This window comes from Apaloderma vittatum, unplaced genomic scaffold (assembly GCF_000703405.1).
Source record: "Apaloderma vittatum isolate BGI_N311 unplaced genomic scaffold, ASM70340v1 scaffold10990, whole genome shotgun sequence".
NCBI lineage: Eukaryota > Metazoa > Chordata > Aves > Trogoniformes > Trogonidae > Apaloderma > Apaloderma vittatum.
In genome coordinates this window covers 12,127-26,032 of record NW_009695036.1, presented here as the reverse complement: position 1 = coordinate 26,032, position 13,906 = coordinate 12,127, and the positions used below count along the sequence as shown (strand labels likewise).

At 40.4% G+C, this 13,906-nt stretch overlaps 1 protein-coding gene across 1 annotated transcript in view; it reads right to left on the bottom strand.

The window, feature by feature from the left end:
* Nucleotides 1-63: 63 nt before the first annotated feature.
* Nucleotides 64-13,906, bottom strand: part of LOC104274139 (histone acetyltransferase p300-like) — a gene marked incomplete at its 3' end in the record, with an annotated part of 25,969 nt that continues 12,126 nt past the window's right edge. Inside the window, exons 2-5 of the mRNA XM_009869684.1 lie at nucleotides 11,344-12,002; nucleotides 2,530-2,693; nucleotides 1,829-1,838; nucleotides 64-325 (exon numbers count right to left, since the gene is read on the bottom strand). Of these exons, the coding sequence (XP_009867986.1) occupies nucleotides 64-325; nucleotides 1,829-1,838; nucleotides 2,530-2,693; nucleotides 11,344-12,002 (1,095 nt within the window). The remainder of the gene's footprint in view (nucleotides 326-1,828; nucleotides 1,839-2,529; nucleotides 2,694-11,343; nucleotides 12,003-13,906) is intronic.

Genomic DNA, 13,906 nt, shown 5'->3' with positions numbered 1-13,906 from the left:
GTCTAGGACCCCTCCTCACCTTGCAAATGTTGACCCCGTCTATATAACCACTCCTCCACTTACCCTGACAAGATTTGCCAGCCTGACAGTGTGTCATGTGGTTCAGGACATTCTTCATGGTTCGGCAATGAGGGAGGTTGCACTGTCGCACCTCTCCGTTGGCCTGTTCTCGCCGCTGACACTTGTGAGCGTGTAAGAGGAGAACCAGTTGCTGCTGAATGAGTTTGCGTTTTTCTGGATCTGCTGTTGGTGCCCCGGACCCCATTCCTTGAGAAGCTGCTGGTCCCATCCCAGCTTGCTGAACCTGGGGAGCCTGCTGCTGGCCCTGCAGAAGGTGGAAAGACAATTCCCAAGAATAAATTTATTTTTGAGAATAATCCATTTAGTATGTAAACAACAGCAATGACAACAAAATCATAGAAGAGAAACAACCACCAGTCTGTGATTAAGGAGACGAGCCACCTATCTGTAATTATGGATGACTCATATTAAATATGTCCCTTAGCAACAGTTCTGGCAATAGTTCTCTCGCTAATTTCTTCCCCATATCACTCTCCTAGTCCTAGATCTTGCCTTATCAAAGAGCAGCACATGCTTCTTTGCAAGCACAAAGCAGCACAGAAGAACTCTGCACACGGTCACAGGCTAATTTGTGAGGCTAGACAAATTAGAAAATACTAACAGCACTTCAAGTTTCAAATCTCCTCATTCTGGAGGCTAGAAAGTTGCATCCACAATTCTTATGTTAACAGAAGAAAGAACCTTTCAGAGTGTATAGAGTTTTCCCCTTTATTTCAGTTTAAGATTTCTTAATTTGACTGTTCCTAGAAGAGGAGAATGAAGGGAAGTTCTAGGAACCTTTTTCCCATCGAGAAATATGCACATAGGCATTCGAAACAAGCATCTCCTAGCCTCTGCTAGAGATGAAGCACAACTTCAGAACACATGCCACAGAACTTATGTCAAGCATGGGAACATCCACTACTACTTCTGTTTATTTCTTCAAAATTCTTTGTGTTTCTTGCAGGTAACATTTGAGGAGCACTCAGAAGGGAGGGAAAAAAAAAGAAAAAGAGGCTCAGGGACTATGTTGTGCATCACCTGAGTTCAACAGCCTTCGGTTTCCAGCAGACTCAGAGAGGTTTTAGAGGATGTTTCTGGAGTTCTCTAATGGTTTTTTTTGAGCTCAACTACCTGCATTCCTAAACCTCAGTTTCCCCATAGCTCTTCAATACTAGTGTTAACCTTTCATTTTACAAGGAGACTTCATCAGTTAGTCCTCTCAGGGTTTGTATATGTTCCAATATGACTGTAACTGCCTTGTTTGCAGCCTGTCATTCTAAACAGCAACTGAGATTGCAGCAACTTTTCATCCATAGGTTCAGCCGGGTAACAGTTCAACTTTAAGAGGTACATATTCTGCACTGAACACAAGCTTGACAGCTGGGGTTCTGAACAACAAGTTTTGTCTGCTTCTTTATACATTCATACAACTAACTGGTTTGCTAGACTTCTAATGTTTCGTGCTCAAGTTATAAAACATTAACTGAAACTCACAGGATTGAACTCCTCCAATTCAAAGGTACAAAAGTTACCTGGAAATGTTTTTTTCAGCAACAGTAACTAAGATCAAGAGGCTGACCCTGCTGGGGGTTTGAGGAGTGGAATGTGAAGAACATAGAAAGAAGAGTTGCATTCAGAAATGTGAATTTGTTTCCCAAATTCAAAAATAAAATGCAGGGGGCAAAAAAAGGCAGGACATGTTGCATGTCATAGTCCTAACCAATTTAAGCTTCTAAAATAACCAAGCAAACACATTCACAGCCACCAGTGTTAAGCTCAAGCTAGGGGACCCATAATGTTAAGGTCTACCATTTATAATATTGGGCCATTCACTTCTGGGCCATCCACTTCTCCCAGCACTCTTGCTTCCCCTTTTCTTTAATTCTGCTTCAATAACAGTGGAGGGGGGAGAACAGGGGACACAACAGGGCTACTAGAGCAACAACTGCCATTGAACCTCCAGCATAAGGATGGCTGCCTGCAATAACTTAGTTAGAACAGAAAACTGGGGCTCCTAACCCCTACCGTGGGTAATACCTGTGTGAGAACAGATGCTTCTCTCTCTCAAACACATCAGTGACGACAAGCAGGAAAACAATCCTCAAGACAAACCTGCACTGAGGAAAAGGGGCCAAATCCACCAACCACAAGAAAAGGGATGGGAGAGAAGAGCAGAGGTGTTCAAACAGCAAAGCTCACTTCAGTGAAGGAGCTCCGTTTTACTTTCTCTAATAGGGTTTGAAGGGCCAGGAGCAGAGGTGCAGCTTATCAAGAAAGAAAGCACATCTCAGCCCTCTCTTTCATATCAGCCTTTTTAGGAGTTGAAGCTGGTGTGTTACACATGGGTCCAGAGCACACATTCACACTGGGTACGACAGCTGCAAAAACTTATGGCAACACCAGACCATACTGCACCACTCTGGTTTACTGCAGTATTTTCTGGAGACATCTTCCACCCCTACTTACCATGCCCCAGGAACTGGCTTCTTGTCCATTGGAAACTGTGGTAAGCTATTCTGCAGTCCAGGTTTACTCTGCATCTGAGGCCCAAGCCCACTGGCTCCAATCTGCTGCCCGGTATTCTGACTATATGGTTGGCCGTAAGGACTGGGATTGCTCATCATTCCCATCTAGGAATTAAAATGAGAAGACATTAAAACAAAATGGCTTAAGTTCACAATGTAAAAGGCAAGCAAATACCTCAGAGAAGCAAGAGTGATCACAGCCATGAACCAGCTCCAATATACTAATCCACATGCTTCCCCAGCTCCTTTATGTCCATATATTTATCCATCACACAACATTAACTCTTCAACTGAACAGTTCCTATAAACACAGCAAAGTCAACTTATAACCTTTGAGGTTAATCTGGTCAGAATTGTTCTGATTCTTTCTTTATGAAAGATTTTGTTCCACAGATTTCTCATTTCAGCTTTCCCAATCACAAATTTGTACCATATAACTCAAAACTATGGAAATTTTTTTCTGCTCCTTGCATCTGTGCAGACTCCAAATGAAGACAAATACTACCTTCATTCATACCAACACGGTTTATCCCCAAAACCTCCCACCCAAATGTTAGCACTCCCACAGCTCCTCTCCAGACAGTTGTAACAATGCATGTCTGCATTTTCAGTACACAGCCATGTTCAGTTTAAGAACACATCACAGGAGTAGGTACCACCACACACAGTCACAGTAACTCATTTGCAGTGAGCAATACTACAGGTCAAAGGACATGGCAGGAAGGAACTCTGCAAACAAAACAAATCTATTGAACTATTCATCCATAGGGGAAATAAGATTCATATTTTGTAACAGTTACATGCATAGTCAACAGTTTTAGAATACCAGAATATATAATTTTTTTGCCTTGCAATGCTCCAGAATCTAAAGAACAGTTAGGAGCAATCTGGCCAATTAGGTTGTTCATCCTGTGACATTTTATTTCCATTTCTTGTATCCCCAACTATTTTTCATGGGAAATCTCACCTTCTAGGGCCAAAACAAGTAGCCACAGAGAAGGAGTAAAACTGAAGATCTTTATTAAGATTATCAAGTTCTCACCAAGTACTCAGGCAGGACCCTTGAGGACCTATAACTTAGTATACTAAAGGCATGAAAATACTTTAAAGAGCTGTATTGTTTCAACTTACATTAGCATTTGACTAGACTATGTTCAGTCTCTTTTAACGCTTCTTGATTCAAGTCTGGGCATTTTTCTGCATCCAAAAAAGCACGTACAAGCTCCTATGGTAGGTTTGTTTCCCATCACTCCTACATTTATTCTCTTACCAAGGAGTAACCTGTACAGAGAAGTAACCTACATGCCCAGAGATTACCTATAATTAGTCAAACACTTTCCTTTTTCAGGTTACAAACACATGCCAATCTATTATAATAGCCTCAGTTTGTTCCTGCTTCATTTTGTAGATGCAAACCCAAGCTATGGGAAAAAGAACACAAAAATTCAGTAAAGAACCTGCCACTTTAGACATCTGACACATACAAGTGAATTCCTGGAAGGAGAGTCCCCCTCCTCCACACACAAGCAATAACCATAATCACACAGCAGTGATTCTTTAGAGAACAGTGAAAAGAATCTCTACACATGGCAGATAAACTATGCAATGACCAGGTAGAACTAGAAAAGTTTCCCTTCCTCTGTCTCCTTTGGCACCACCCCTGCCCTGTCTCAACTGCAAGGAATACACTTATGGTGGCTGCCAAAACCAGAGCAGGTAAGACTCAAATTGTTCCTGCCTCTCCCTCTGAAGACTAGTAAGATCTTATCTGTGAGTTGAGCAGAAAGGAAACAGAGAAGAAAAACATAAGGGAACAGGACTCTTCCCCATTGTCTCTGCTGCTCCAGATTGACCAACAGGTTCAAGACTTAGTGAAGGACTGATTGATAACAACCATAGCTCCCAAAGTTAGTTGACACCTGAAAGTACACTAAAGCACAGGCTACGTTGGCCATCACTAACACTGCCCCATATGACTTCTGCAATTTATGCTATCAGCCTTAAGAATAAAACAAACCTACAACCCTAAACAAACAATTTGGAACTGAAGTCTGAATGCACACTTTGACACCCTGGTGTGACAGGGAGAAATCAAGATCTCAAGTCAGACAGGGGGCTTCACACGTTGATATATGTTGATAGCTGTGGCCTGACAAGTCAGCTCTGTCCTGACTGCAGGGGGAGAAAACCCAGACCTAGACTTAAAAAAAAGCACCTTTGCTGTGTCGCCCCAAACAGAAGCTTTCTAACGGAATTCGAGGGCGAGGACTGACCACATCAATCAACCTTTACATCTGCAACACTCCCAGACACAAACTTCAAGTGAAGCATCTGGCTTTTTCAAATATACTAAATCAAGTTGGCCCAACACTGATGTTTTCTCAAGCATCAACCATTGGCACTGTTTGGGGTGCCAAAACCAGCCCCCTCAAACAAGGCTGTCTCCAAGGCAGAAACACAGGGCTCCACTCTAACTAGGGCTAAGAACCATCATCCCCCATCCAACAATGGGACTTCCTCCATCCTGCTGTACCAACCAGGGACTTGGCAGCAGAAGACTACATGCCCAGCTCAGCTGCTTCTCACAGAGGTAATCCTCAGTTCCTAGTCCTGGCCTACACAAGAGGCATAGACCACAGAAGCACTGGCCAAGTTGGAGGGCATGCATGTCAAACCAACTCTAAAACACACACCTGAACACCTAAGAATGAGGCTAAAAGACAAATGCATCAAGGTCTCTCGGAACAAATCAGCAGCCATCACTTGGTGCAAGTAAGACCGACACCTGCAAGACCCACAGCTGAACCTCACAGCAATACCCTCCTACTCCACCTTTCTTCTCCAGTCCTGTCATCGCAGACCCACTAACCTGACACCAACCACCTGCACGCAACACTAGACAGTGTCAAGAGAGGGGTCATTTCAGAAACTCTTCATCCTGCATGAGGCAACTTTGTCACCCTGGCACAAGAAGCAGGAGCACGCTCATGTCATCTTCTGTGACATGTTGAGAAATGTGAATAAAAGAAAACATTCAACAGGAAGAAATGGATAACCTCATGACTGCAGAAAGATAAAAAGTAATGCTGTATAGTTTTATCTGTAGGAAACAACCAGAAAGACTGACAGAGAGTTCATCATCATTAATGACCTATTGGGAGCAAGGGGTAGATAAACAATTGAGTGCAGAAGAACCAGCCAAGCTAAGGTGGTGTTAATACCACTGCATGAGACAAGGACAAAGCTTCATCTGCAATAACACGCAGAGAGATACACAGCTGAATCATAGCTGCAAGTCAGCGAGCACAACCTCTACTCCTTCCTGGCCACCATCTCCTTCTACAGCTCTTCCAGTATCTTTTCTTGTCTATCCCATCTGTTATTTTCCTTCCTCTCCTCACCTCAACTTTCATCACAGCTGAAAGAACTTGCACACAAGGAAGAACAGGCAAAAGTTCACATCACAAAAACAGGGAAAACAGCAAAAGATGATGACGCATGGTTAACAGACAGCAAAGGTAATGTCAAACAGTTATACCTTTTACATACAGTGGAAACCAAACGGATTTTCCTACTTCCAGTGGAAGCAGGGGCTGTGACTACAAGAACAGTGGATGATGTGCACCTGTGACCATGCAAAGGGCATGGATGACAAGTTCAGGAAACATCCTAGTTCACAAGCACAAGTGGCATCAGATAGGGCTGTTTAGACACTCTGTCCTTCTGAGAAGAGCAACTACGAAAGTAGAAGAAATTCCTCAAAGTTTTGTTCTAATGCCCTGAAACACACGCATCTTCAGCTCGGAAGAAGGTCAAGTAACTAACTCTGCTTCTAGTTTTACTATCAAACTGAAGAGTACAAACTGAAGAAGAGTATCTGTTAGTTACACACATAAACAGTAGAATATTTGTAATGTCTCTCTACAAAACCAACTGCTTCACCAACAATCTAGTATTTGACTAGTATTTGAAAGACAACTAGGTATCAGCAGTAGTATTGAACAAGGACCAGTTCTCAGATTGCAAAGATAAACATAAGCATGGAGAAGTAAAGAAGTAGAATTTAGTTTTAGTAACATTCTTCCAAATAATCCAACATTTGCAGGATGAGTTCCATATCCCTATCAGTGTAACTGCAGTGTATGCACTAGTTTAAGACCATACTGATAGGATCAAGTACCTCTCCATATCCACATGCTCACAAGTGGAAGTTAAATAACTTTGCTGAAACTGGAAAGTTAGTTTTATTAAATTCCAGCCGGACCTTTAACAAGAAGAATTTATAATTGATGAATTGTAAATTGTTTCCTAGCACCATTCTACTGCCTAGTAGAGCATTACTGGATGCAAACATAACCAATTTAGCAACAAAATTTTGCCAGTGGTACCTGCTGCATTCTCTCCAAGGACTATTATTGATCATTATTCTTTACAGTTGACTACATTATGTTTTAAAACAGCTACAAGTCAGGAGCATCATTTCACCGCTACCTGTGCAAGACCATCTCCTATCCACCCTAAAAATTCAGATTCAAGACAAATCTTTACTGCCTCATTTCTCCCTCAAACACATTTCTTCCTTACGCTGGGATAATGTAAGAGATTACCTGATTTTTCATCTTGTTTTAACAAAGAAGGAAAAGAAAAGGACCAGAACACACAATTACACTTTTAACGGATTAGTACCTGATCATATGGTACACTTGGCACGAGTCTAAGTCATATGGATACGTTAAGCTGTTGACTCAAACAGCTATTGAAAAGAAGGCAATGAAGAACACTGACATTCTATCTAAAGTGTGACACTGAACATGCTAACATGAAGGAACACGAATTACTTCATCTAATTTTACAATTTGAGAATGACATAATCCTCAGTCCCTCTGCAATTTTAAACAGGAGTTTATTTTTTTGAAATGTCTTACTGTTTTACTTAAAGCTACAGAGATTCTGAAGAACTACATTTGTCTTTGTAGAATACTGCGACCAATTCTTCTTAACAGAGGTTAAACTGATATAAACAAATGTATTCATTATAGTAGGAGAGAACCCTGTACATACTGAAACAGTAAGACAAATGACCAGAAACTATACCTGGAACTCTAAACATTTATAGTAATTTCACCTGTGAGTGAACTACCCATATAGCAGAGGTAACAGTAATGCCATTAATAATCTGAACTGCCTTCACATCCATTTCATTACTTGAGTAACAGAACATTTCCTGAATCAGTGGGAGATGAAATCTAAATGACCTAAGGGCCAGGTGAACTTAGTCACTTTGTGATAGAGCACTGCTATCACAGAAATGCACACATCAACTTATGGGTAAAATACCCTCCCTCCCACGATAAGAGGATGGACAATAAGACCGTAAGTGGGCACCCTTGACAGAATCCAGTGGCACAACAAACTGAAGATTTTAACCAGATATAATTCCAAAAGTTCAAAACATAAAACAAGGGTTTGGTCTTAACTTATTACAGAACTTGAATTTGCTGTTTCCTTTCAAATTAATCAAAGCTGTAAAACTATCTAGTGAAACAAAAAGCCCCAAAAATCCTTAAATACTGAAAGAATCAAAGCATTACAAACAATTTCCACAACTCCACTTCAAGAGCAATAGGCACATCTGTTGTCTTCCTAACTCGCACACAACTAAGCACATGCAAACAGAAAGCCCTTCAAGAAAGCACAACTTGTTACAATTCCTTTCCCCTCCAAACTTGTAACAGCTCCTTTCAGGCCTGACTGTCACAGCCATTTTTAAGCTGGTACTGTCACCAAAGAACAGTCCACACCCTCCTCTGACTGCAATATCAACTCCTTTAATATGGCCCCTCCCTAGTATCAACACCAGTTTTCCAACTGATGACTACAAATTGGACTAGAACAACAATTCAAATTAAAACGTTTTTTTAAATGACCAGGTGAGTTCCAAGCCTGGGTTACCTCCTCAACACAGCCTGTCACGCAACTGGCACAGAGATGGCATACAGACAGAATTGCTTCTTTGTATGTCAGTGACTGCCTACATCATACGTAGAACTACAGCATTAAACCACAGGATGTACGCAGCAGATTATGACAGCAAAAGTTTATGTATGCCAGGTGGGCCCAAATCGATCACTTACATTGGAATTTGGGATTGTGAGTCCCAAAAATTCACACAGAGAACAAGAGAAGTTGGAAAGTACATAGCTCATGTGCAAAGCAACTGTTCTACCCTACTGCAAGCCAATGCTTTGGGAGGAGAGGAAGAAAACACTTGAGTAACTCCACTGGACAATCAAACAAAGCAGAAACATAACCAGTTTTGCTTTCCAAATTCTCTAGCCACCTGGAGCTCATTCACTGTTACATTCAGAAGAGCGTAACATCCTCCCTCACAATTAGTTAACATCACAGGAAACCTAAGCTAGTCCTCTGTACAAACCACTGCGGGCAACACACCTCTGGTTTATCGAGAGAGAACTCACAGAGGCAACCCTCCCATCACCTTAAGGGGCTGCCTTTGGCAAGCTGACATGAACACAAGTTTTCTGATCAATTTTTTCCTCCCACGGAACAACAGCTCCTCAGTAATGCACATTTTTTGCAGCAATGAAGGAAAACCTACAGAAGTTATTACACAAACTCCTACATTAACAGCAACACAGTACTAAATTTGCCAACTTAAAAAGTTGGCTTTTAAAAACAACTGCTTAGGGTCCTCTGTTTTCACGTACTTTTTGAAGATTTGTAGGTGGGAAAAAACAAAAGCAGATGGGTGGAGAGATAAAATGGTCAGACATTACTGTTGTCAGATTTTGCTAAATCCACTGCATGAAGTGAAACATAGGCTCCCTGCCAACAACCAAACCAACTGAAGACATTCTTGAATTTCAGCCTCCATTTCAGACTGTTCTTTCTCATCTGTCAGTTTCAACTCCTTTATGAGGCTATACCCAGCATACTTACACTAAAAGTATCAAGGCTTTTTTAACAAAGATTAAAGAACTCTTAAGCATTTTTAACCAGTCCGGGACTACAGACTAAAACCCAGAAGTTATCATGTATCTGGTCTGAATATTGCCCAAAGCACAAAATGTTCTTAATTTAGATGTATAGCACATTTTGGAATTTAAGCAAGTGAGAAAGACAATTTAATTTTGGACTACATCAGCCAAAAGCTTGATTTTTGTCTCCTTTCTTTAACTCTCCTTAGATAACTATTACTTTATTATAGTCCATAACCCTATTTTAGCTCTGATAAGTAAGGATTAAGAAGCTGCATTTCACTCAAATACCCAACACCTCTATTTTTGACCTCTGAATACAGCTTTCTAAGATCAAAGCAGATTTTTTTTTTTACAGCAAAGAAATAATGAATGAGACATTATGAAATTCCAATACAAGAATATTTTAAAGTAGTTACATTATTTCTTTCCACTCTAAACTGCACACAAATTTTCTACTGTGGCAATCAAGCTTTGCAACAACTTATCAGGCAAAAACATCCAAAATGACCAGACCACAAAATCAACTCACTAGCAGATATATATATACACATATATCTCAGAACCATTGTTAGCAGCACATTGAGTTTAAGGAAATAGTTAAGACCAAAGAACTTTAACAACATTCACAAAACACTAAAATAATTTTAATTAATGCATTACAGTACAACAAAACCATTCATACATAGCATGATTTTCATTTCTGTTTCGACTATGTTACGTATCATTTCAAGCCCTCTAAGTGGACTGACTCAGAATATTCCAAGACAGATCTTTCCCGGTATTGCCAATGCACCTTTGAGAAACTTTCCCCTCATTAGCCAAGAAACATGAAATAATCACCCAAAGCGAACTGAAACATTTCAGTTCAGGAAAACAACAAAAATGCAAGAAATACTCAAGCGGCTCCATACTCTAAAAAAGCTAGCAGTGCATGACAAAAATTAAATTTAGACATCTCCTTGTCATTTATACTACTAGGTCTTTCCTTGCCTTTTCAGTGACTCATGACAACAACTTTATTCCAATCTCCTAAATTACAAAATCATATCTATTTCCCTCTTCAGTATCTAAAAGACTTTTTTCAGCTGTCTGGTTTACTTGCCTGTAGACAAAACCTCTGTAAATTTTAAAAACTAGAACCAAGTTGGATTAACAGTCTTTAAGAACTCAACATCTGTCTGAAGGTTTTTATGCAAGCACTCATTCTCCACCACTAACTCAAACACCTCTTTCTTACCAAGGCCAATGTGTTAAGACACACATGCACAAAGTGCATCAGTCCATTCAAATCTGCATGTGCTACAGGATAAACACTGCAACAAGTACTCTCATCAGGTGTCACAGAGAAAAAAGCGCTATATGATCTACAAGATCCTGATGGATTCCCAACACACTCAATACCAGCATCACATCTGATGAGAAAGTACACTGGTGGACAAGCATAAAACAGAATAAAATACAATCAAGTTACTTCTCATTGCTGTTGATAATCTATACTGCCAGAAGATTTCTGAAACAGGCTTTTAAATCTAGCAATAGTCCTGCTTGTTGTGCAAGACTCAATTTTTGCCTCCCATGACTGCCACAAATTCTGCTTTAGGAGCATATAAACTATTTACCGCAAGATCCAGGACTCTCAAAAGAAAAAAAAAAAATCCTAGTCTGCAGAACTTGTACTGCAGAGGAATAAACCTTACAAAACTAAGTCAACAACAAGGAAGCAAGGTAATAAAGTCAAGTTTAGCTCATCTTACCTTGTTCATGGCTCCGGGCTGTGGCCCTCTCAGGCCAGCCTGTCCTCCCATCTGTGGAGAGCCTTGTTGCAGTGTCTCAGCCAACAAGTTCCCAGCACTACCCATTCCTGGGTTCGGGTACGGCATATTGGGTCTCCCTCTGCCTGCTCCAATTGAACCGTTCATGACTTGCCCCTGCATCATCCCCTGTCCGTTGCCTGCTGCCAACATCCCAGGATTCATGCCAGCATTCATCCCTGTGTTCATTCCCATGCCAGGCTGGTTAACCGGATTGTTTACTGTCGGCATCATGCCGGCTGTGGGTTGGGCTGAACGACCCTGGTTTGGTCCGCTTGCACCCATTGCCATATTGGGTGAAGTCAACCCAGCCTGTGCCATGGGGCTTTTCACCATGCTGTTTAACATTCCCATTCCAGGACTACTTTGTTGGGTTTGACTGGCCATGGCCTGGCCAGGGCCACCAACCCCCATATTGAGATTTGGGGAGCTACCAGCCCGTAAAAGTTCAGACAGTTGCTTGTGTTTAGAGGCAGCATCTTGTGCCAGGCCAAGGCTGGTCTGCAGCTGATTAATGTCACCACCATTGGTGAGTCCCAGTTCTGTGGAGCTGATCAGTTCATCTGGTAAGTCATGTTCCAGATCAAAGAGTGATCCAAAATCTGAAAAATAAAACACATTTTGTAAGAGGTCAGAGTAATCAGGACTGTCTTGAAAACTCTCAGTCACCTGTTTTATTTATTTCAAGTAATTAGCAAAATTTCACTTTCTATATTCCAACAAAACTCCCGCATAAGTCACTACTAAGAACTATCTGATTTGTCACAGTAAAAGTAAATTCTGAAATTTACAGAATCTGAACTAGAGAAGACCATTCTACTTCACCTTCCTACAACAGTTGGTGTTGAAAGATCACTGGGTTTCCTCAGACTACGATATTTCAACTTGAGAAATTTGACAAGGAGAGGGGGAAAAAAAGTATTAAAAAAAAGCCCAGAGGTAGCCAATGGAATTAGACAACAATTATTACACAGAATGGAAAGGCTGATGGGAAAGCATTGTCTTAAATTTTTAACTTTCACTGAACCCCGTCACATTCAGAACAGACGTAATTGATACAATAATATAGTTTCCAAAAAAATGTTTACTACTTATGATATAATAAATAGGGGTTTGATTGTGGAGGGTTTTTTTATTATTGTTTTGTTTGGATTTTTGTTGTTGTTGGGTGGGTTTGGTTGTTGTTGTTTTTAGTCTTCCAATTGTTTCCAGCACAGAGTTGCAAAATTCCTTTGAACTTAACTGGACAGCTAGTATCTTCCCACAACAAACATTGTCACAAAACAATCAAAGTAACCCTTTTAGCCACCAAGATGTGAAAATAACACTAGGACAAAAAAATCAAGTTCACATGTCAAGAGCCCATGCAAAGCAATCCCCAAGATAACCAACTGGAGAAAGACTACTATTTGGGATATATAGATATGAGAATATTACAACATTACACAGTATGCAGAAATAATTTGCTCAAGAAAACAAGAAGTTCTTATGTCTGCAGAAGCAGCATGCACCTCGATCTGTATGTTTAATCTATGGCAGCTGAAACAAAAATAACCTAGAAAGTTAACAGCTAAAAGCTGAGCCACTGTGTGACATATCTATGCAGAACTAGGCTGTAAAGCTTAATATTTGGAATCTAAGAGTACCTAATAAAAGAGGGGATTTTTTTAACCTTAACTACTGGAACATTTCAGCACCACTTCTGCCAGAAAGGTTATTTCGTGGATGTTCCGTAGGAGGTACTGCACTGCATTTTCAAAAACATCAGATCTAGACAATGACCTAAAATACTACTCATTATCTCAGCAACTGCAACTGCACTTAAAAGGAAATGTCAATTACACTGAGTTGTAGAGAGGCTGGCAAGATAACTTGGACCAAATATTAATGAGAAAATACTACCGTTAAACAGTACGTAAGTCAGAGAAGCTCATCAAAATTAGAAATCTGTTCAAAACGTTTCACACGACACCATACCCAAACTGCCAAACTCCAGCACTACGCGTTTCTACAACTCAGCAACTGTTATCACAGATAAGATCATGACTTAAGAATTCTAAAAATACGGTATGAGGTTTGCAACAAAGCAGGTATACCACAACAGAGGAGATTCTGTAACTGCATTTATATATTTTTGATTACTGAAAAGCATCACAGACAGAAGGAAAATTTCCACAGAGGAGATTCTGTAACTGCATTTATATATTCTTGATTACTGAAAAGCACCACAGACAGAAGGAAAATTTCCGCTAAAGAACTACGTTTTAAACTATTCAAATCCACTAGCCTATTCCTCATTAAGATAAACCTTGTGCTAAAAGTTATGCTTTGCAACACATACTAAGGACTGATCTTTCATTTGTGTCACTGGTATTCTTCAGCATGACTGGTATTTTTTTAAGATTCGGAATGAAGGAAGAATGAGAAGAATAAATGGATGAGAACTTGGACAAAGCTTTGAAATGACTGATTTAGAATTCTGGGTCAGTAGACAGCTCCAAAAATT